Below are 20,896 nucleotides of genomic sequence, written 5' to 3'. Positions count from 1 at the left end.
TTACAAAGTTATGATCGGGGGTCTCATTTATTTATGGTGATGTATGAGTCTGTGTGTGTGTGCGTGTGTGTGTGTGTGTGAGAGAGAGAGACAGAGAGAGAGAGAGAGAACGAGAATATGAGTGGTGGTTTCCCATTCATTTCTCTATGGACCAAATCCTGGGCTATGAGCTGGACATATAATAGTAAACAAAATAGACATGGTGCTTGCTGTGACCTGCCCTGGGAGACAGATATTATATGGAGGATCACATAAATGCAGAGTCTGAGCTGAAGTCTTAAGGGTGACTTCAGCTTCCTCCAGATCCATAATTCCCTCCAGATCCATCCATGTTGTCACAAATGTTAGGATTTCCTTCTTTTTCAAGGTTGAATAATATTCCATTGTATGTATATAGATACCACAATTTCCGTATCCATTCATAGGTAACTAGTCCGTGGAGCAGGGGAGGGAAGGGGGTTCCATGCCTGTGTCAAGGTCCTGAGGTGAGAGAAAGAGGTGAATTTGAGAAACCAAAAGGATGGTGTGGCTGTAGTTCAGAGAACAACGGGGGTTGTTTCACAAGCTGAGTCTGGAGCCAGGCTGAGCAGATTCTTAGGAACTCTGCAAAACCTTAAGGGTTTATCTACGACTGTGTATAAACAACTACGGTCGTAGATAAACAAGTTGGAAAACAACTCAAGGATTTACAGTCATCAGAATTGTAAAACTGATCCCACGTATTTTCAAACCTCAGATACCTTGCTCTGACCTCGTGTGTCTAAGCTAGCAGGAAGCAGGATGCCCCTGTCCACTGGCTGGAATGAAGGGACCCACCCAAGCTCCCAGTCTTCCCAGCATCCAGGGCCCCCCTGCTAGTGTGTGGTCTAGATTTCCATTCCCATAGTAGGACTTTCTTTGGGAGCCTTGGAGTCTCTCCTGCCAGAGGGCTTCGCCTGGGACTGTCTCAATTCAAGAGAGGGGTTCTAATAACATTAAACCTCAATATCTTGCTCCTCCATTCCTGACACCTCCCTTTTCTTCTACCCTTCCCCTACCTCCTTCTTCCCTGTGCCTCAGGCTGGCAGGTTAGTGCTGAAGCAAGTGGCCAGTCACCATCATTGGGGTTGCAGATCCTCAGGGTTCTTCAGAAGCCCCCTCACCATGATCAAGAGTCCCCAGTCACTCGGAATTCCAAGGTTCCCAAATGCCAGCTCTCTCACTCCTCCCAGTGTTCTCCATCTCTGGGATGTTGGGCTCCAGGCTTCTCAGATGCACTGAGTTCCCTAGGCTAAGCCACTGATCCCTCAGAGCTTCATAGCCTTAGAGTAGAGGGAGGCAGGCCTTCAAAGAAGAGTTCTGGGGTGGACCAGGCACTGGGGTGCTACAGATGCTCATAAATCATCCCTTTACCCTGGATGTGCCCAGTGTTGGGACCACCAGGGAACTCCCAGCCTTGCATGCTAATCGACTTGTAGTCCCCTGGCCCTGACTGGAAGCCTAGTTTTCTCTCTTATGACTGACCCTGGACCAGCCAGGCCCCTAGCTCCCCAGGGAAGAAATCCAATCTATTTCCTCTGATGGTAATGACTAGTACTTAAATAATGCTGACCACATGCCAAGCATTTTACAGTTGTTAGCCCAGTCCTCACAAGCACTTTGTGAGGTGGACAAGAGTCTTACCCTCATTTTATAGATGTGGCCCAGGATTCCACAGCTATAGTTCATGAGGCTGGGATTTGAACCTCTGGCCACCAGACCCCACCTTACTGTGTCCTCCTCCTGTTGTCATAACAGAAAAGTACAACACCATGATGACACAACAGGCTATCCTGGTAGGTTCCCAGGCTGCCCCAATACCCAACTTTCTAGGTTTACAAAGTTGACATTTACAAAGTTTCCAGGTTTACAGATCTAGTTTCTGATTCTTTAGGCCAGCAGGAATTTCTCTACAAAAGCTGCTTCAAAAATTTCCAGCCAAGCCTTACACACCTTGGCATTACATCTTGGTGAGCCAAGGCGGAAGACAGCAGGAAGTGAAGGCCCCATGGGAAGTCCCTGTGGTCAGGAGCACCCAGGCGGGGTGGGGGGTGGGGGCTTTCCTGTGGCCGACTCCCTGTACCTCCCAGACCCATTCAGGCCCTGTGAGTTGAATGAAGAGACCCTGGGAATGAGTCCAGGTCTGCAGCGTTAGAGGAAATTGAAGGCCCTTACCAGATCCCTGTTGAGAAGTTTATGAATTATGAGCCCTTCTGCAGATGAGAGCATTCTTCCCTGTCAGAAGGGACAGGTTGAAGGTGGTGGGATTGGTGGCAGCCAGTAGGCTGGTCTGTTTCTTCCTCTCTCTTTCATCTGCATATGAAGGCATTACCTGAAGCAAGGGCCTGTGTAAATGCATGTGATTTACAGAGCATTTTATAGTTTGTGTGTCATTCATCCTTCCGGTGAGCCCGAAGTCTAAGATAGGGCAGGGAGCATCAGGTCCATTTTGCAGCTGTCAAAATGAGGTCTGAAGGGCAGAAGTGGTGTTCCCCCCCAAAACACACCACTGGTTGGCTGCAGACCTGGGGACTAGACCCAGGACTGCATCCTGCCCAGGGGTCTCTTGCCACTGCTCCCCATCAACTTGGATGGCTTTAAGCATTTGTGAGTTGTCTGCTCCCTGATGGCAGAATGCAGAGACATGAAGCTACAGCAGGTTCATTCTCAATGGCAAAAAGGAGGAGAAGTGTTCAGAACATCAGGTGCTTCTAGAGAAGGTGGGGAGAGTATCTGGCCTTGTGGACAATGTCATGGCAGAGGCCAGGTATAGGGCATGGGGGTAACTGGAAGCGGGGATGGACCCTGTTATTCCCTAAGACATGGCTTCCACGTGGTGCTCAAACAAGGCCTTTGCCCTTGCTGTTCCCTCCACCTGGAATATTCTTCCCCTTCCTTGACATTGCTCAGGTCTCTGCTCCTATGTCACCCTCTCAGAGAAGTCTTCCCTGACCACTTTCCCTAAAATAGCCACCCCTTCCTAGGTCCCTCAAAAGCATATCCTGCTTTGGATTTTTCCCTATGGCAATATGCCCTATGAAGTTATTTTATTTGTTAACTCGTTTCTTGTCTGTTTTCCTTCGTTAGGGCATTGGGGACCTTGTCTGGCTTGTTCCCAATGCCTGGAAGAGTGCCCGGCACACAGGATGAAGCCAACACGTGTGTTTTGAATGAATGTGTGCACACATGCATGAGCTGGCGGCAGTCGGGGTTGGGGTAAGCATGAAGGCCCAGCTCAGTTCTCTGCATGTGACCTCTCATCTTACGCAGATAAGAACCAGTTTGGTTTCTGCCTGCCTGAGTCACTCTCCTGGAAACGGGGCCTGCTTGGCATCACGTCAGCCATCAGCCGGCCCATGTCCTCATGCTGGCCAGCCCTCTGCAAGTATGTGGGAGGAGAGGCTGGGCTCCTCCTTGCACTCTCTGAGGTGTTCTGGAAGGAGGAGCAGCTCCACCCTGGGAGGGGCTGTGGCCCAGGTACTGCCTGGATGCTACTTACTTTATGGGCAGCAGCTCAGTCTAGAGTTAGAGTCTGGAAGACCTCGGAAGACCTCCTGTCCTATCAGGCCTCCCCATGGCTTTAGGTAAGCTCCTTCCACTCTTATTTTTCCACCTGAGAAATGAGAGAGGAAAATATCTACGATTGGTGTTTACCAAATGCTTTCAGGCTCTGGTGAACAAGCGTCCAGGAAAATGTCAAGCGCATGGGGCTGCAGGCCTGTCTGGGGGACCTGGGCACAGGGAGGCATCCGTGGGAGACCATGCAGGCACTCTGAGGCAGGGGCTGCAAGCCTAGTGCCTGCTGGAGCAGCAGGTGAACAGAGAGGGGTAACTGCTGTGACAAAAGTCATAGAGTCCTTGGAGTGTGGGGGTCATTTTCAACTGTTGATAGAATAGGGAAATTGGTGAAATAGCTCTGTTAAATGAGAGAAAGAACAGTGTGAACTTAATGAGAAATACTAATAGAATGTGGCACTGAGCCACAAGGTCTGAGGGTTGATTGACAGGGAAGGGTGGGAACTGTGGAGAATTAAGGACTTGGCACTAGTCAGTTCCACCAGATAGTTGTCACAAGAGAATGCAGGCCCAGGTGGCCAGAACTTCTCACTTTTCCAGAAGAGTCAGATATTCTGATTTCGTTGCGTATAGTATTCTGATTAAATAAGACAATAAAGCAAGCAGATAAAACATTTAAATTATAAGCTGCCAGTTTGCAACCTCTGGTTAGGATTTGTGTGGCACAAAGGAAAAAACACTCAGGATCATTGGTCTGTAGACTCTAATTTTAAGTTTCTAATTTAAAATAGGCCCCCGAGTCTGGGCGCAGTGGCTCATGTCTGTAATCCCAGCACTTTGGGAGGCCAAAGTGGGTGGATCACTTGAGGTCAAGAGTTCGAGACCCGCCTGGTCAATGTGGTGAAACCCCCATCTCTATTAAAAATACAAAAATTAGCTGGGCGTGGTGGTGCATACCTGCAATCTCAGCTACTTGGGTGGCTGAGGCAGGAGAATTGCTGGAACTCGGGAGGCGGAGGTTGCGGTGAACGGAGATCACACCACTCCACTCCAGTCTGGGCAACAGAGAGAAACACTCTGTCTTAAAAAAATAGATAAATAAAGATAAATAAAATAAAATAAAATTGGCCTCTAATGAGCAGGCCATTCTCCTTTCTGGGTCTTACTTTCCTTACTCTCCTTTCTGGGTATTAAGAGGAGGTCTAGAGGAAGCTGAACAACTCTTAGCTTGTAATAAGCACAATGGAAGTGTCAGCTCTTAATGTGTCATGGACACATTACAAGCTAGGCGCCGTGCTGAGCTCTTTACATGGGTTATCCCACTGAAACCTCTCAATAACCCTATGAGGAAGGACTATTATTGCTCACATTTTCAGAAGAGGAAATGGATATAGAGAGATTAGGTAATTTGCCCACGGCCAGACAGCTAGTATAAGAGGAGGAGGTAGGTTGACTGCAGACAGTCTGTCTTCAAACCACTACACTATGCTATGGGGGCACAGAGACTTAACGAAATCATGGAGAGGGGAATTGCTTTGTCAACCACAAGCAGTTATTCTGGGGGCAGCAGATCCTCCCCTGTCCCCCAGTGGGTACAATGGTCCCTGGTGGGTTGTGCTACAATGTTAGCCCATGGTCTTATGTGTTTTTCAAATATGTAAAGTAGGATGCTGGAACCATTCTTAGAACCAGATAGTGATACATTGTGAAGAAATAAATCTCTGTGCTTAAAACTGGTTCATCCCAAAATACTTTGAACTGACACACAATAGGTGCTAAATAAATGTGTGTGAACTTGAATTGGATTGAATTCGGGAAACAAGTGCAATAAGCTTAGTGAAGACGCCATGTTCCCTGGGCAGAGGAACCACATTCTCCATCTAAGTAAGGCCAGGAATATGGGAGGTATCAATGTTTGCCAAGCACAGAACAGGGTGCCAAGAAGAGAAAAGTTGAGGGGATTCATACTCTGACTGGAAACTGGAAGGGTGAGCACAGAGGGTAAAGGATAGAGATGGAACCATGTGCATACACTTTGTGTTACCTTGGACTAGTCATTCGTTTCTCTGGACCTCTGCTTTCTCTCTACACAATGGGGTCCCACCACTTCTCTCACAGCTGACTTGTATGAAGAAGGAGGTGGAGGAAGAGGAGAAGGTGAAGACAGTGCTGACTAAAAGGGTAAATCCTTTTTAGGATCCAAGTCTGAAAACAATTTTAGGCTACTAGCGATGAACAATATCTTGATTATGTAGTTGAAGGAAATTAAAGATGAATGTTTTAATAAATAATTAATCAGAATGAAAATGATTGATTACTAATATATCTACTATGGTTTATTTTCCCAAGTGGCAGACTCACTAAGGTTTTTGAATACTCCTATGTGATTGCTCTATGTATGTATGTATGTATGTATGTATGTATGTATCTATCTATCTATCTATCTATCTATCTGTTGTCTAATAAAATGGATCACATCTCTGCTAATAAAAACAGACTACACTGGCAGGGTACAATTGCAATCATTAATTGTGCCTGCAATTTGCAGCAGCAGCCACCAGAGGTGCCAGTGCCCTTTAAGGGTTGATAATTTAGAATAACCCAATTATCTGAGTTTTTCAGGGACTGAGGGATTTGCCAAGGTGTAGAACTTTCAGTAATAAAGTCAAGAAAGTCCTAGACAAACCAAGATAATTGTCACTCTAGTCCACTTTACCAGGTAAAGCGCTTTCCCTGTAACCTGTGTAAGGTTTTAGAATCATTTCTTTCTATTACCAAAAATCCTCCCTGAATTTTCAAGCAATTATGAACTAAATAGTTACTCTATGAGATGGGAGTTCAGCCCAAAAGAAACACCATAGGAACAAATGTAATTCTTGCTTCTGTTAACCATGCAATGAAGCAGAGAGAAAAAACTCAGCAGCCTCTTTAGCAGGACTGCAGTGTAGGAAGAAATAACAAAACTGGGTTTCAATCCTGGCCTGTCCAGGATCTGGAGCAAGTGAGTTAATCTTTCTAAGCCTTGAGTTCTTCTTCTTCTTCTTTTTTTTTTTTTTCCCAAAGTGAAAGCAAGTTTATTTAGAAAGTAAAGGAATAAAAGAATGGCCACTCCATAGACAGAGTAGCCTGAACCTTGAGTTCTTCTGTAAAGTAACAATGAATTTGTACTCATTTTAAAAGTGGGTGTCAGTATGTCTGTCCACGTTGCACAGCTGTTATGTAGACAAAAGGAGATCTGTGTGAAAGCGTAACACAGAGCCTAAACTACAACAACTAAGCAACACAGTTGTCCCCTTCCCCATGGTGTCTGTTCTTCTCCATTTCCTCCTGCCTGCAGGGGGATTATAAAACTAATCATCAAAGCCAAGAAGGCAAGAGCAAACGTGTACCTCTGAAAACACAAGATAACTACATAGGTAATGACTTTCAGGGCAGATCCATAGCTAACCCATAAACTGCTGGGGCAAAAATCATCTTGGAAGGTTCTGAACCTCAGAAAGGATTCACATGAAGTTAACCATCTAGATCCAAGAGGAGAGTAGCTTCTTGTAGATAACAGTTGGCTTATATACCATGTCCTGATCCCCTTCATCATCCAGGAGAGAAGAGGTGCTCACTCTGATAGCAGCAAGCCTGGGGGCTGCAGCTTGGAGAGTAGAGGTACTCAGGCGGACAGATGTCTCCAAACCTGTCCTGCTGCCTTAGGGAGCTTCTAATAAGTTGACGGATTTGGTTAAAATTAACTTGGTTAATTGGCAGGATTGGGTCAGTGGGGACTAACAAAAAGAAGACATCAGATTATACCCTGGGGGTTTGTATTTCTTGTGCTTCTTTCTCTTCTTTGTACTAAAGTTTTTACCCATGACTCAGAAAGAGCAACTGGAGTCTTTGCAGCATTATCTTAGCAAAAATTTACAAAGTTTGGAAAACAATATTGCTTATATTGTGTGGTGTGTCCTGTGACACTCAGGATTCAAGTGGTGGCTGAAACCACTAAATGTGAGACGAAGTCATTACAAGGCAGGGTGCACATCTGTCCACCCAAAGCTGGCTGTCAACATTTCACAAATAGTGCTTGGGTGACACAAATGCAGCTCCAGGAGGTCCAGATGAAAATGTTTGTACTGAAATTTGTTAAAGCTTCCCGACAAACTGGATTTGTCAGTAAGGATTGTTTTCTGCAAGGGGGGGGTGAAACTTGTGGGGTGAGCCATTTGGGCTGAGGAGGAGGGAAGTTGGAGCTAAGAAATGTGGAGACAATTTCCCTTTAGAAGGGCTGAATCTTCCTGCCTCTCTGGGGTGCTGCAGCCCACAGGATCCGATTGTGTATATGTCTCACCAGCTCCCCATTCAGTGATATCACGTCAGTAGCTTGAAATTATCCGTGGTAGGCGTATTATGTCATGGAAATTGGCAAATGGAAACTTTTCTTGGAGATTCAATTGTTAAACATTTACCAGCGCACCACTGCTCTGCCTTCGGGGTCAATGACCCCATCCAAGTTTAATCCATCTGTCCACTGTCTCCAACATGATCTTAATAAAATACACCTGACAACATTACCCTCTTATTAAGTTTTTTAAAAGGTAAGTTTCCAGCTCATTGGGGTGGCATTAAAGGCCATTCCTTCTCTGGACCTCACCCAACTTTTCAAATCACTTTTCCTACCCCTACCTCTAAATGCCATTCAAACTCCAGCCGTCCTGAATAATAAGATTTTTAAAAAGTAGATTATGGGTAGGGCACAGTGGCTCATGCCCGTAATCCCAGCACTTTGGGAGGCCAAGATGGGTGGATCACCTGAGGTCGGGAGTTCGAGACCAGCATGACGAACGTGGTGAATCCCTGTCTCCACTAAAAATACAAATTAGCGGGGGGATGGTGGCACATGTCTGTAATCCCAGCTATGTGGGAGGTTGAGGCAGGAGAATTGCTTGAACCCGGAGGCGGAGGTTGCAGGGAGCTGAGATTGCTCCATTGCACTCCAGCCTGGGCAACAAGAGTGAAACTCCATCTCAAAAAACAAAACAAAACAAAACAGTAGATTACATCAGATACCTCTGGCCTAGGTTGTTTATGACCACCTCTACTGCTATGAATAACTAGAAAAGCTAGACAAAACATATTTCCAAAAGATCTCTTTGGAGGCATCAGAGAATGGCCAAGGCTGTAAGGAACTGTCTGAGCCCAGTGAGGTGGAGCCCAGCACTGGCGCCCTTTACTCTTGGGCACATGTGCTGGTTTCAAAAACTTCAGCTGAGATTTTGAGCATTCACGGAACTTGGTGGGGGAGATAAAATTTGTACTTTATATCCTACCTACAAGGAGGGTCCCTGATAATCCCCACCCAATTTGGAAATCTGGGTCAGCCTTCACAGGTACTGAAGCCCTCCTCTGAATGATCTCAAGTCCTGCTAGGGTAGAGGTTACCTGCTTTTGAAAGGCTCCTGGCCTACCTGACCTGTCCAGCGGCAGCAAAAGTGAACCATCTCAGGGTACAGATAACAATCATCCAGAGCCTTGAATGACCTCTACAGTGTTTAATATATAGTATTCAGCAGTCATTAAAAAGGAATGAGGCACATGCAAGAAGACCTGTGTATCAGGGAGAAACAGGCAATAAATGGAGATCCAGCAGGGATTCAAATCATGGATTTGAATCGGGGCAGACTTTGAAAGAACTATGGAGAATATACTCAAAGATTTAAAACACAAGATTGGAATTTTTGGCAGAGAACTAACAACTACACAAAAAAGGAACCAAATGGAAATCCTAGAACTGAAAGATGCAATTAACCAATGTTGAGAAATAGCCAACACCTATTGAACACTTCCCACGTGGGTGGCTGTGCTAAACGCTTTACAAGCATCAACACAAGATGTGTCTCCTTGCAGCAGTGCAGTGTCCCTCCTAAGACATGGAAAACCTGGTTTCCCTATCTCTCTGCTTCACCAAAACCCCTTTACATGGGGCTTAGACGCTCCTGATGTCTCTAGTGTCTGGTAGCACAGGGCTCAGCACATAGAAGGCACTAGATACAATTGTGATGACCAGGAACTCCGGTGAAAGCTGTGGGTGCTGACTGGGAAGGCATAGTCCTTTATGTGCTGTGGTCTTAAAGCTTCATCTAGGAAGCAGAACTGGGGGGGTGCTGAGGACCCAGAACCGAGAATAAGATTAGTCAGAGATTTCCTGTGGGCAGAAATCATAAGGACGCCAACTGTTTGGGTGAGATAACATGAAACCAAGAGTGGACTTGTGGCCAGAAGCGTGAGGAAGAGGGAGAGAGCTTCCCCTGTCCCCTTTCTTCCTCTCCCTAAGCCACAGTGATTGACAGCCCCCTCCTTTGGAGTCAGAGCAGGCTGGAGACTGGACTGGGAAAGGAGGATGGGTCAGGATACAGAGCAGGAAGGCTGGGAGTGCACGGCAGGACCAAGGGGCTGGGGCATTCACTGGGCCTGATCTCTCCCACTTTACCCGGGGTAAAGAAGCGTACACAAAAGCCACGGTGTGAGTATTCCCCAAGTGCCAGGGTCAAGGCATGATTCATCACGTGCAGCATTTCATTCAATCTGTATAGTAACTGATGACGTGGCTTCTATTATTAACTCTATCAGATAATGAAACTGAGACCAAGACAGTCTCTGTACATTGTGTGGGGGTGGCCCAGCTCGGAAATGACACAGGGGGATTCAGACCTAGACTCCATAACTCCTGCCCCAGGGACCACCCCCATCCTCACCCTCTGCATATCGAGAAAGGGCAGGCTGGGCCACTTCTCAGGACACAGTGGGGAAATGACACAGAGCAGGAGCCCCGAGCATCTTTTCTCCAGGAGAATACTCTTTCAATGCAGACTGGGGTCAGAGAAACATTTACCTAGGAGCCACACTGTGGGTGGGGCTTTTACTTGAAATGCTGTCTGAGGGCAGTGGCCAGGATGGAACTCTCCACCATACCTTGGCAAGCCACTTCTCTTCCGCAATCTGTAAGGACATTTTTTGAGAGAATTACGGCTTTCCAATTCCAGAGGACTGAAGACAGACAGATAGGAGAGAACCTATCCCAGTCAGGTGCTAGCTGCCTTCTCTTTCAGAGGGTGTGATGATAAAGTGATACACTTGATGATTGACAAATGCTTCGGAAATTTTCAACCCTAATATTCAACACACTCTGGAAGTGGCAAATAAGTAGACAGGTTCATGTACATCACCTCCTTCAGCTAGTCCTCACAAAAACAATCAGATGAACAAAACAAAATGCTTCTTTGGCCCTCAAAGGAAGACACTATTTCTCGAACATATGTCAAAAAGGATGGGTGACTCACTCAAGGTCACACAGCTTGTGAGGACCGTACAGGAATACAGACATGCCATTTTGCCTAAAAAACCCATCACCCAGGGAGTTGACACAATTTTGCAGAAATGTTCTATTTTCTCTGAAGGATGCATTCTTTAAACCTTTGGGAAAGTCATTCATAGCCTTCCACCTTTGCAGGATTAACTCTTTGAACACAAAGTGTTTGATTCTGATTTATTGGTTGGAAGATTTGTTGGTTGAGAGAAAGATTCTGATTTGTTGGTTGAAAATAGGCAGACTCATCGAGATCAACTGCTGTAGTAGTAAACATTTTGACATTTTGTCTGTATTCTTGTACTGTCCTCACAAGCTGCATGACCTTGAGTGAGTCACTCATAGTTTTTGTTTTTGCTCTTGTTTTGGAGATGGAGTCTTACTCTGTTACCTAGGATCATGTTGTTGGAGTGCAATGGCATGATCTTGGCTCACTGCAACCTCCACCTCCTGGGTTCAAGTGATTCTCCTGCCTCAGCCTCCCGAGTAGATGGGATTGCAGGTGCATGCCACCACCCCCTGCTAATTTTTGCATTTTTAGTAGAGATGGAGTTTCACCATGTTGGCCAGGTTGGTCTTGAACTCCTGACCTCAGGTGATCCACCCACCTCGTCCTTCCAAAGTGCTGGGATTACAGGCGTGAGCCACCGTGCCCAGCCCACCCATTCTTTTTGAAACACGTTTGAGAAATAGTGTCTTCCTTTGAGGGCCAAGGAGACATTTTGTTAGTTCATTTGTTTGTTTTTGTGAGGACTAGCTGAAGGAGGTGATGTATATTAACCTGCCTACTTATTTGCCACTTCCCAAAGTGTGTTAAGTATTAGAGTTTAAAGTTTCTGAAGCATTTGTTAATAATCAAGTGCCCGGGGCTGGAGGTTAGAAGACCTGGATTTCTCTGCACGCCTTTGCCATCAGCAAGCTGTGTGACCTTGGACAGATCGCTTTTTTGTCTGAGTCTTTTCTGAGTCTTCTTGAAAATAATGCCAGGTTGGGACAGGATGATTGCCAAGCTCCCGTCCAGCTCTAAAACACTGCAACCTATACTTCTGCGCCAGCACTGTCCATCCCGTAGATCATGCAGAAATTCTCTTCAACTTTTTCCTACCCATAAAATAGGAGCATGCTTACCTTTTTCCTGTCTAGAATATTGTAAGGAAGGAAGTTAATGTGCATCAGAACCCATTATGGGCCAGAAGTTCTCCTCTTCCTCCCTACACTTGCTTCCTCTCTCCCTCCCTCCCTCTTTCCCTTCCTTCCTTCCATCCATCTGTGAAAAAGACACGACCACCCTCATTCTGAGAGTGAAGAAACAGAGGCTCAACTAATGAAATGATTTGTTCGAGGTCACACGGGTGGCACATGGCAAGTGGCAGAGGTTGAATTTAGACCCATTCCTGTCCAAATGCTGAGTTTATGTCATCGTCCCAAGACCATAACTTTAAAGACGTAAGATAGTGGGAAAATAGTTGATTTTAAAGCACCTCTCAGAAGGACTCACTTTACATCAGGGGTCAGCAGATGCAGGCCAAATCCGGTCCATCCCCTGCTTTTGCAAATACAGTTGTATTGGAACACAGCTAGGCTTGTTGATTTATGGATTGCCAATGTCCTTTTGTGAAACAGACAACTGAGCTGAGTAATCGTGGCCCACAGAACCTAAAATATTTACTCTCTCGTCCTTTACAGAATGTTTGCCAATCTATGGTCTGGAGTCCAAGGCTGTCCATCCTTCAAAGAACACAAAGTGACATGAGACTGTCCCATGTGCAGGGAGCCCTTTCATTTTATTATGAAAAAAGGGCCTTTCTGCTCAAATCTGTTTTTTAAAAAGTCAACAAACAGACTCCGGGTACCTGTCAGGCACAGTAGGGAGTTTGGTTTCCATTGTGCTCTTCTTCCCAGGAACTCAATGAAGGGGAAATAGAAATCTCAATTTTGGGGAAATTGCACAGGGGAAAAAGGGGAGGGAATCAGTTACAACACTCCATTGCGACACTTAGCGGGGTTGAAAGTGACAACAGCAAGGGTTTCTCTTTTTGGAAATGTGAGGAGGGTATTTCCGCTTCTCAGAGTGGGGCAGGGTGGCAGACGCCTAGCTTGGGTGAGTGACTATTTCTTTATAAACCGCAACTCTGGGCCCACAATGGCAGTCCACTGTCTTGCTGCAGTCACAGAATGGAAATCTGCAGGGGCCTCGGCAGTCACCTAATCTGTCTCCTCCTCTTCCTGTTCCATTCAGAGACCGTCGGCCGGCCCTCTGGGAGAAAACCCAGCAAGATGCAAGCCTTCAGGTAAGGCTACCCCAAGGAGGAGGAGGTGAGGGTGGATTAGCTGGAGACTGGAAACATATCACAGCTGCTGGGGGCTGCCAGGCCCTACAGGGCCTGAGAACTGGGTTTGGGCTGGAGAGGATGTCCATTATTCAAGAAAGAGGCTGTTACGTGCATGGGCTTCAGGACTTGTATTTCAAAATATCGCAGATGTGGATGGTACGACCGGAGGGCTGTCTTACTTTCCCAGAGACTCAGCAACCCAGTGAGTAATAGATGCATGCCAAGGAGTGCGGCTGCGATTCAGGCCCAGCTGAATGTGCTGACAGAGAAGCAGAGAGGGGCACCAGGGCACAGCCTGAAGGCCCAGACTGATACGAGCAATGCCTGTCTGTGGTGACACGTCAGAGGGTCCCACTCTCCAGGGGCCTTGGTTTCCCCACCTGTGACATCTGTGACATGAGATTCACGATAATTCCTTGTGTGCCTTACCGGGTTGTTGTGAAAGTTAAATGCACAGATAATAGCATAACAGGATTCTGTGCATTGTAAAATGCCTGAAAATCACTGTGATTTGAAAATGGAATCAGGGCTTTGTGAGACCGTCCCTATTGTAAAGATGTGATCCTGACAGAAATGACAGGACTGCTTGTACATGCCCTCTGCTGCGTGACATTCCAGCAGTGAAATCATGTTCGGGTGACTTCTCCCCCAATCTGACCTTTATGTTTGTCTGGGTTGAGGCTGCAAGTCAGGTTCTGTGGGCATATGAGTGACAAGTCTCTCCCTTCCAGATATGGGGACTGTCTGCTTCCCCAGGTTGCCTCTGCCTGCTCTGATCAGCTAGAAGCTCCAGGAGATCCCCCTGGAGGCCCCAGCAGGCAATGTCTAATCCCTCCAGATTGAGGCTAAATCTAGAAACTAGGATAATCACAAACAGGCCAATGCTGCCATATGCAAAGCACTTTGGTTTGCCCGGCCACTCCTCGTTGAGCGTGTGGGCTCTTCAGAGCCACCTGATGAGGAGGGTAGAGTTAGCCACACTTCACAGGTGAGGATATGAGGCACAGGTCCCAGGACATGCTGGCTGGGGCTCTGTTTATTACATCTCACAGCTTTGAGTCCTGCTCTCAACCAGAGAGGCTCTTTACCAAGAAGAAAGGATTGGGACCCAGAAGCAAGCCACTGGCTGAGGTAGGGAGGAAGCCTGCTTGTTCCCAAGGGCAGCTGCTCCTGCAGGACTCTGAGCAGGTCACCAGCTAATGGAGGAAAGGCTCTAGGGACAGACCTTCCTGGTCTAAGGCTCAGAGTGAGTTAGGTGCAAGGTGTTCTGTCTCTTGAAACTTCTAACTAGGTGCTGTGGTAGCCACTAGTCTCAGGTGGCTATTTAAATGTATACTTAATTGAATGAAAAGAGAAGAAAATTTAAAATCGAGACCCTTGGTTACACTATCCACATTGCAAGAGCTCAACAGCCACACGTGGTTAGCAGCCACCCTATTGGGTAGTGCAGCTATAGAACATTTTTGCATCCCAGAAAGTTTGTTTGGATGTTGCTGCTCTGCAGTGTGCTTTGCTGAAACAGAAGTGCCTGCCCTGGGAATCTAAGATGGGAAGCAAGCGAGGAGGGGAGTCAAATGTGGGCTCACAGCTCACCAGCTGTGAGGGTTGGGCCTGCCTCTTAACCAGTGTCAGCCTCAGTCTTCTCATCCATGCATGCCATGGGTATACTAATATACCATACCCCGGGAAGAGCTGGATGCAAATTTAACAAGTTCTGGGGGACACGGGAAGGTGCTAAGCACAAGGCTGGGCCCATGGCAGCTGTGCACTACAGCTGAGTCCTTTTCCTTTTCAGAATCTGGGATGTTAACCAGAAGACCTTCTACCTGAGGAACAACCAACTAGTGGCTGGATACTTGCAAGGACCAAATGTCAATTTAGAAGGTGAGCACTTGCCAGGAAAGCCAATGTGTGTGGGCGCTGGGTCACCTTGCCCCTCTGTCTGCAGCAGCATGGCCTGCCTGCACAAACACTAGGTGCAACGTCCTAATCCTTATTGGGTGTTTGTACTCAAGTTTGAACCTGGGAGGGCCTGGCTACTAAAGGGCACATATGAGGGCAGCCTGAAGAGGGCATGGAGAGGTAGAGTCTAGGTCAGGGGTCAGTGACTATAGGCACAGTGATCCCAGGGCCACAGCTGGGAAGGGCAAATACCAGAAGGCAAGGTTGACAGTTCCCTTCCTCCAGTGCCTATTAAGCCTCCATGTTCCTATGTTGTTCAAACCCTAACTCAATCCCAAATTAATCCACCATGTATAAGGCTGGGCTATGTCTCTTATTCCTGGACACCATACTCAGCCATATTCTGGTCCATGTATTAAACAAGATGGATGAACTTGAAGAAGCTTCACCCACTGTTCCTCAGCTTTCCCTTCAGTGGGATGGTGTCAGTTGGATGACGGGAAGTGCGATTCTTTTAGTTCCAACCTTCTAGGATGTTTTCACTCCCCTGTTTGGTGTTGTAGGATGGTATTACCTCCACCTTCCCACTTTCCCTATTCCCTCGTTCTGTCTCCCCTGCCTCACTCTGAAAGTGGATGAGACCCACCTTTCCTGTCCTGGTAGTTCTCCTAATGAACACACTGAAGCACAAGGAGGCCGAGATTTTTGTTGCTACATGAGAGCATGGAGGCCTTTTAGGGAAAGAGGAGGTTCAGAGACCCCCAGGCTGCTGTGGAGCCCCACTCATGGCCTCGCGCCATTTTCCCTGCCCCTCAGCAACACACCTGTTGACCTGGAGCACGGGTATCCTGGGGAAAGTGAGGAAAAGATGGAAATCATGTGGAACAACATCCAGGAGACTCAGGCCTCTAGGAGTAACTGGATAGTGTGCTTGGTTTAATCTTCTGTTTAGATGCAGACCAGGAAGATGAGACCTCTCTGCCCTTCTGACCTTGGGATTTTAGTTTTGTGGGACCAGGGGAGACAGAAAAATACCCAGGGTCTCTTCATTATTGCTGCCTCCTCTTCTATTAACCTGACCCTCCCCTCTGCTCTTCCCCAGAAAAGATAGATGTGGTACCCATTGAGCCTCATGCTCTGTTCTTGGGAATCCATGGAGGGAAGATGTGCCTGTCCTGTGTCAAGTCTGGTGATGAGACCAGACTCCAGCTGGAGGTAAAAACCTGTTTTGGATATCAAATCACCCCAAAATCCAGTGGCTTGAAAAACAAATTTATTCTTACGATTCTATGGCTTGAACAGGATTAGCTGGGTAGTTAGTTCTGTTCTACGTGGTGGAACACACTGGGCTCACTTTGGCAGTTGCATTCAGCAGAGTGCCTGGCTTGCGCTGGGCATCTGAGATGGTCCCTCATTCTCCAGGCTCTCTTTCCCTGTGATCTCTCAGTGTTTAAGAGTCAGCTTGAGCTTCCTTACAGCATGGCGGCTGACTTCAAAAGGGATTATTCCAAAAAGACAAGTCTCAACATGCAGGTGCTTATTATAACTTCTGCTTGCATCATCCTATTGGCCAAAGCCACTCACGTGGCTAAGTCTAGCCCCTTGTGAGAGGGGACTGCATAGGAATCTGCACCAGGAGGCACAGGCACTGGAGCCCACCACTCTAATGGTCTCCCACAGGACCCGAATCTCTGTGTGCTACTCCCTTGCTCAAAGGCCACCAACCCATTCGGATCTGCCCTCTTCTAGCAAAGCCCATCCTCAGGACCTTTCTCTTCCAATCCTTATCGACTCATATTGATTAGTTGGTGCCCCACCCAGAGCCCTGTGCTCCTTGATCTCATGTAATTTTAGTGGGTTTCCCAGCCCTGGGAAAACATGGCTTTGTCTCAGGGGCTTGCTGGATGCAACCTTAACCTCAATGTGAGTGGCCATACTGTGGCACTATCACATCCCTTACCAGTAGACAGGGACACTGTTCTGGAGGGTGACTGCCTGTTCTGTGAGGAGTGGGGATGGCTAGGATATTGCATGGAACACACCACCACCTCATCTCCTCAGAGCTCAAACCCTGACAGAACACCAGCTCTACAGGCCTTGGCTTCTGCTGATGGTGCTGTGTATTTATGAGACTTACTGGTCCGAGGCCAGAGTGGCCAGATTTCCCAAAATCAACGTGTGACAGTGGGACAGCCTCTTTGTGTCTTTGCTGTCCTAAGAAACCTGGACCAGGCCAGGTGCGGTGGCTCACGCCTGTAATCCCAGCACTTTGAGAGGCCGAGGTGGGCAGATCACGAGGTCAGGAGTTTGAGACCAGCCTGGCCAACATGGTGAAACCCTGTCTCTACTAAAAATACAAAACATTAGATGAGTGTGGTGGTCCATGCCTGTAATCCCAGCTACTCGGGAGGCTGAGGCAGGAGAATCGAACCTAGGAGGTGGAGGTTGCAGTGAGCTGAGATTGCACTACTGCACTCCAGCCTGGGGGACAGAGCAAGACTCCGTCTGGGGAAAATAAATAAATAAATAAATAAACCTGGGTCCCAGAGTCCCACAGAGTGGCAGACAAGAGCCCCTGGGGGCTTTTACCGTACAGCATTTCCCCTGTACTAACTCTGGGCTGTCCAGAGGGCCATGTCATGGTGTGGAGTGGAGAGGGAGGCAGCACAGGCCTTCCTAGGCCTCAGTTCTCACCTACCCATCTTTTGATTTCCAGGCAGTTAACATCACTGACCTGAGCAAGAACAGAAAACAGGACAAGCGCTTCGCCTTCGTCCGCTCAGACAGCGGCCCCACCACCAGTTTCGAGTCTGCTGCCTGCCCGGGCTGGTTCCTCTGCACAGCAATGGAAGCAGACCAGCCCGTCAGTCTCACCAATATGCCTGACAAGGGTGTCATGGTCACCAAATTCTACTTCCAGGAGGATGAGTAGTACTGCCCAGGCCTGCCTGTTCCCATTCTGGCATGGCAAGGACTGCAGGGACTGCCAGTCCCCCTGCCCCAGGGCTCCCGACTATGGGGGCACTGAGGACAAGCCATTGAGGGGTGGATCCTCAGAAGGAGTCACAAGAACCTGGTCACAGGACTCTGCCTCCTCTTCAACTGACCAGCCTCCATGCTGCCTCCAGAATGGTCTTTCTAATGTGTGAATCAGAGCACAGCAGCCCCTGCGCAAAGCCCTTCCGTGTCTCCTCTGCATTCGGGATCAAACCCCGACCACCTGCCCAGCCTGCTCTCCTCTCCCCACTGCCTCCTCCATCCTCATTCCACGTTCCCATGCCCCAGATACATCAGGCCCCTTGATGACCCCCCACCAAGTGGCTCCCACACCCTGTTTTACAAACAAATGCCAGTCCGTGAGGAAGGTTTTTAAGAGTTTGTGGAGAATGAAAATTAAGGATTTCCTGATTTCTTTTTTAGTCCACGTGAAGGAGAGCACTTCATTTGGAGATTATGTTCTTTTGGGAGAGGCTGGGGGCTTAAAATAGTCCTGCATTTGTGAAATGATGGTGAAAGTAAATGGTAGCTTTCCCATTTTTTTTCTTCTTTTTTGTGATGTCCCAATTTGTAAAAATTAAAAGTTATGGTACTATGTTGGTCCTATAATTTTTTTTTCCTTTTAAAACACTTCCATAATCTGGACTGTTCCATAAGCAGTCCAGGCACTGCTGCCCAGGCTCCGAGCTCCATCTCCACTCCAGATTTTTTACAGCTACCTGCAGTACTTTACCTCCTATCAGAAGTTTCTCAGCTCCTAAGGCTCCGAGCAAATGTGGCTCCTGGGGGTTCCTTCCTCCTCTGCTGAAGGAAAGAATTGCTCCTTGACATTGTAGAGTTTCTGGCACTTGGAGACGTGTATGAAAGATGACTGTGCCTCGGCCTATCTCCCCCACCAGGCTGGGAGCTCTTCAGAGCAGGAAAAAAGACTCGTATATGCAGGGCCGAGCACCTAGCCTGGCTCGGCAGGTACTCAGCGAATGAGTGCTGTATATGTTGGCTGCAAAGATCCCTACTTCCTGTCACTTCAGCTCTGTTTTACAATAAAATATTGAAAATGCCTATATTGTTGACTATGTCCTTGGTCTTGACAGGCTTTGAGTATAGAGTGCTGGGGAAATTGAAAGACCAAGGTGTCTTTTGCACCCCAGAGGCTGGGGCCTGGCTGCCTCTTCTCTGAGAGTTCCTTTCTTCCTTCAGTCTTCCTCTCCCTGGATAATACGAGAGCAAATCTGTCTGCAAAAAAGATGCGGGGCAGCACTGTCCACAATAGCCTCTACTGGAAACAACCCAAGCACCCATCACAGAATGAATTCGTACATCATCTATCTGCACACAACACAATGCTCCTTGGCAAAGAAAATGAATGAATTACAACCAGCTGCACCTCACAAGACAGATGAACCTTACAAACATATTGTGGGTACAAGAATCACAAAAGCATGCATACAGTGTGATTCCATTTATACAAAGTTCAAAATGGGCAACATGGGGCTGTTGTGTGGAGGGCTGTGGGAACTGGTGATGCAGAGAGAAGCAAGGCCATGCTCTCTCTGAAGGCCCAGTGAAATTTGGGCCCTGGGAGACACAGTGGCGGGCAGCAGCACCTGGGGGCTTTTAGGGTTCAGATAGCATTCTATTTTTTGGCATGGATGTAGTTACACAGTTTTCTGCATGTATATTTTATTTCACAATACCTAGAAAATAAAAAGACTTGCCCCCCTACAACCAGGGTCTAAGGAAAGGAGCATCTGGGAGATTATGAGATTAGTGGATGGAGTATTGAATTTGGCCCCGTAGGTGGGAGTGCAAGACCATGAGTGACCACTTATCAAACACACCTCAGTAAACAGTCAGACGAGTGAGGAGTGTGGTCCTTTCACCTGCCCAGGTTGTTTCTGTTAGATTCTGGGCTTGGTCTCTGGAGTCTAAGAAGTCATGCACTTGCTGTCTGATTTTGGCCAAGTCACCTCCCTTTTTGGGGCCTGTTCCTCATTTATTTGAGGGGAGTGTTGACTTGGATGGGGATTTTCCAAACAGAGCTCCTTGGACCCTTCTCTCTGAGGTCTCTGGAAATGGGAAGCCCTGCAGAGGGAAGGATAAATGGGCCAGGATTCATCCATTGAACCCTGTTCCCAACAGAGCCCTCTTCTTTACAACTTGGACCTCCCATGGGACTTTGTTTGAAAAGGAGACTTCATTGCTAAAAGCAAACTAAACTAAGTAGGCTAAAAGGCAACAAACTGGAGAAAACATTCAAGGTCTTCTCTAGAGCTAGGATCCTATGACGTTAATGAGGTCACCCAACCTCTCTGAATTTTCTCTTCCTTGTATGTACAATGGGAGTAGCTGGCAGGGTGCGGTGGCTCACGCCTGTAATCCCAGCACTTTGGAAGGCTGAGGTGGGCGGATCACCTGAGGTCAGGAGTTTGAGAACAGACTGACCAACATGCTGAAACCCCGTCTCTACTAAAAATACAAAAATTAGCCAGGCGTGGTGGCAGGTGCCTGTAGTCCCAGATACTTGAGAGGCTGAGGTGGAAGAATCATGTGAACCCAGGAGGCAGAGGTTGCAGTGAGCTGAGATCGCACCCATGCACTCCAGCCTGGGTGACAGAACTAGACTGTCTCAAAAAAAAAAAAAAAAAAAAAAAAAAAAAAGTGAGTAGCCGCACCCGTACCACATGGACAATACAGGGATGGAATGTAATGACATGCGTGAAGTGCTGTGTGAGTGATAAAAGGGCATGTGTGGTTGATATATTTTTAATCCTGG

General features: G+C 47.4%; 1 protein-coding gene across 3 annotated transcripts; it reads left to right on the top strand.

Annotated features, from left to right (window-relative positions):
• The first annotated feature begins 3,473 nt into the window (after positions 1 to 3,473).
• On the top strand, positions 3,474 to 19,184 carry LOC105471778 (interleukin 1 receptor antagonist). Of its 3 annotated transcripts, none has more exons than XM_011724491.3 (5): positions 3,474 to 3,602; positions 13,128 to 13,179; positions 15,017 to 15,105; positions 16,226 to 16,338; positions 17,840 to 19,184. In XM_011724491.3, exons 1-5 carry the CDS (start codon positions 3,593 to 3,595, stop codon positions 18,053 to 18,055), a joined length of 480 nt encoding a protein of 159 aa, XP_011722793.1. In that variant the 5' UTR covers positions 3,474 to 3,592; the 3' UTR covers positions 18,056 to 19,184. The 3 variants fall into 3 exon arrangements, with proteins under 3 accessions (XP_011722793.1, XP_011722794.1, XP_011722792.1); XM_011724492.3 differs by lacking the exon at positions 3,474 to 3,602 and adding an exon at positions 12,927 to 12,989; XM_011724490.3 differs by lacking the exon at positions 3,474 to 3,602 and having other exon boundaries at positions 13,007 to 13,179.
• Positions 19,185 to 20,896: the final 1,712 nt, after the last annotated feature.

Source organism: Macaca nemestrina, chromosome 13 (genome assembly GCF_043159975.1).
Source record: "Macaca nemestrina isolate mMacNem1 chromosome 13, mMacNem.hap1, whole genome shotgun sequence".
NCBI lineage: Eukaryota > Metazoa > Chordata > Mammalia > Primates > Cercopithecidae > Macaca > Macaca nemestrina.
Note: the sequence above shows the minus strand (reverse complement) of the source record. Positions and strands in the feature narration are given on the sequence as shown.

Bases quoted from the DNA above. Each gene is read 5' to 3' on its own strand.
- LOC105471778 (XM_011724490.3), top strand. From the start codon at position 13,064: ATGGAAATCTGCAGGGGCCTCGGCAGTCACCTAATCTGTCTCCTCCTC. The intron at 13,180-15,016 runs GTAAGGCTACCC...TTTCCTTTTCAG, and splicing joins AGCAAGATGCAAGCCTTCAG to AATCTGGGATGTTAACCAGA. The intron at 15,106-16,225 runs GTGAGCACTTGC...GCTCTTCCCCAG, and splicing joins ACCAAATGTCAATTTAGAAG to AAAAGATAGATGTGGTACCC.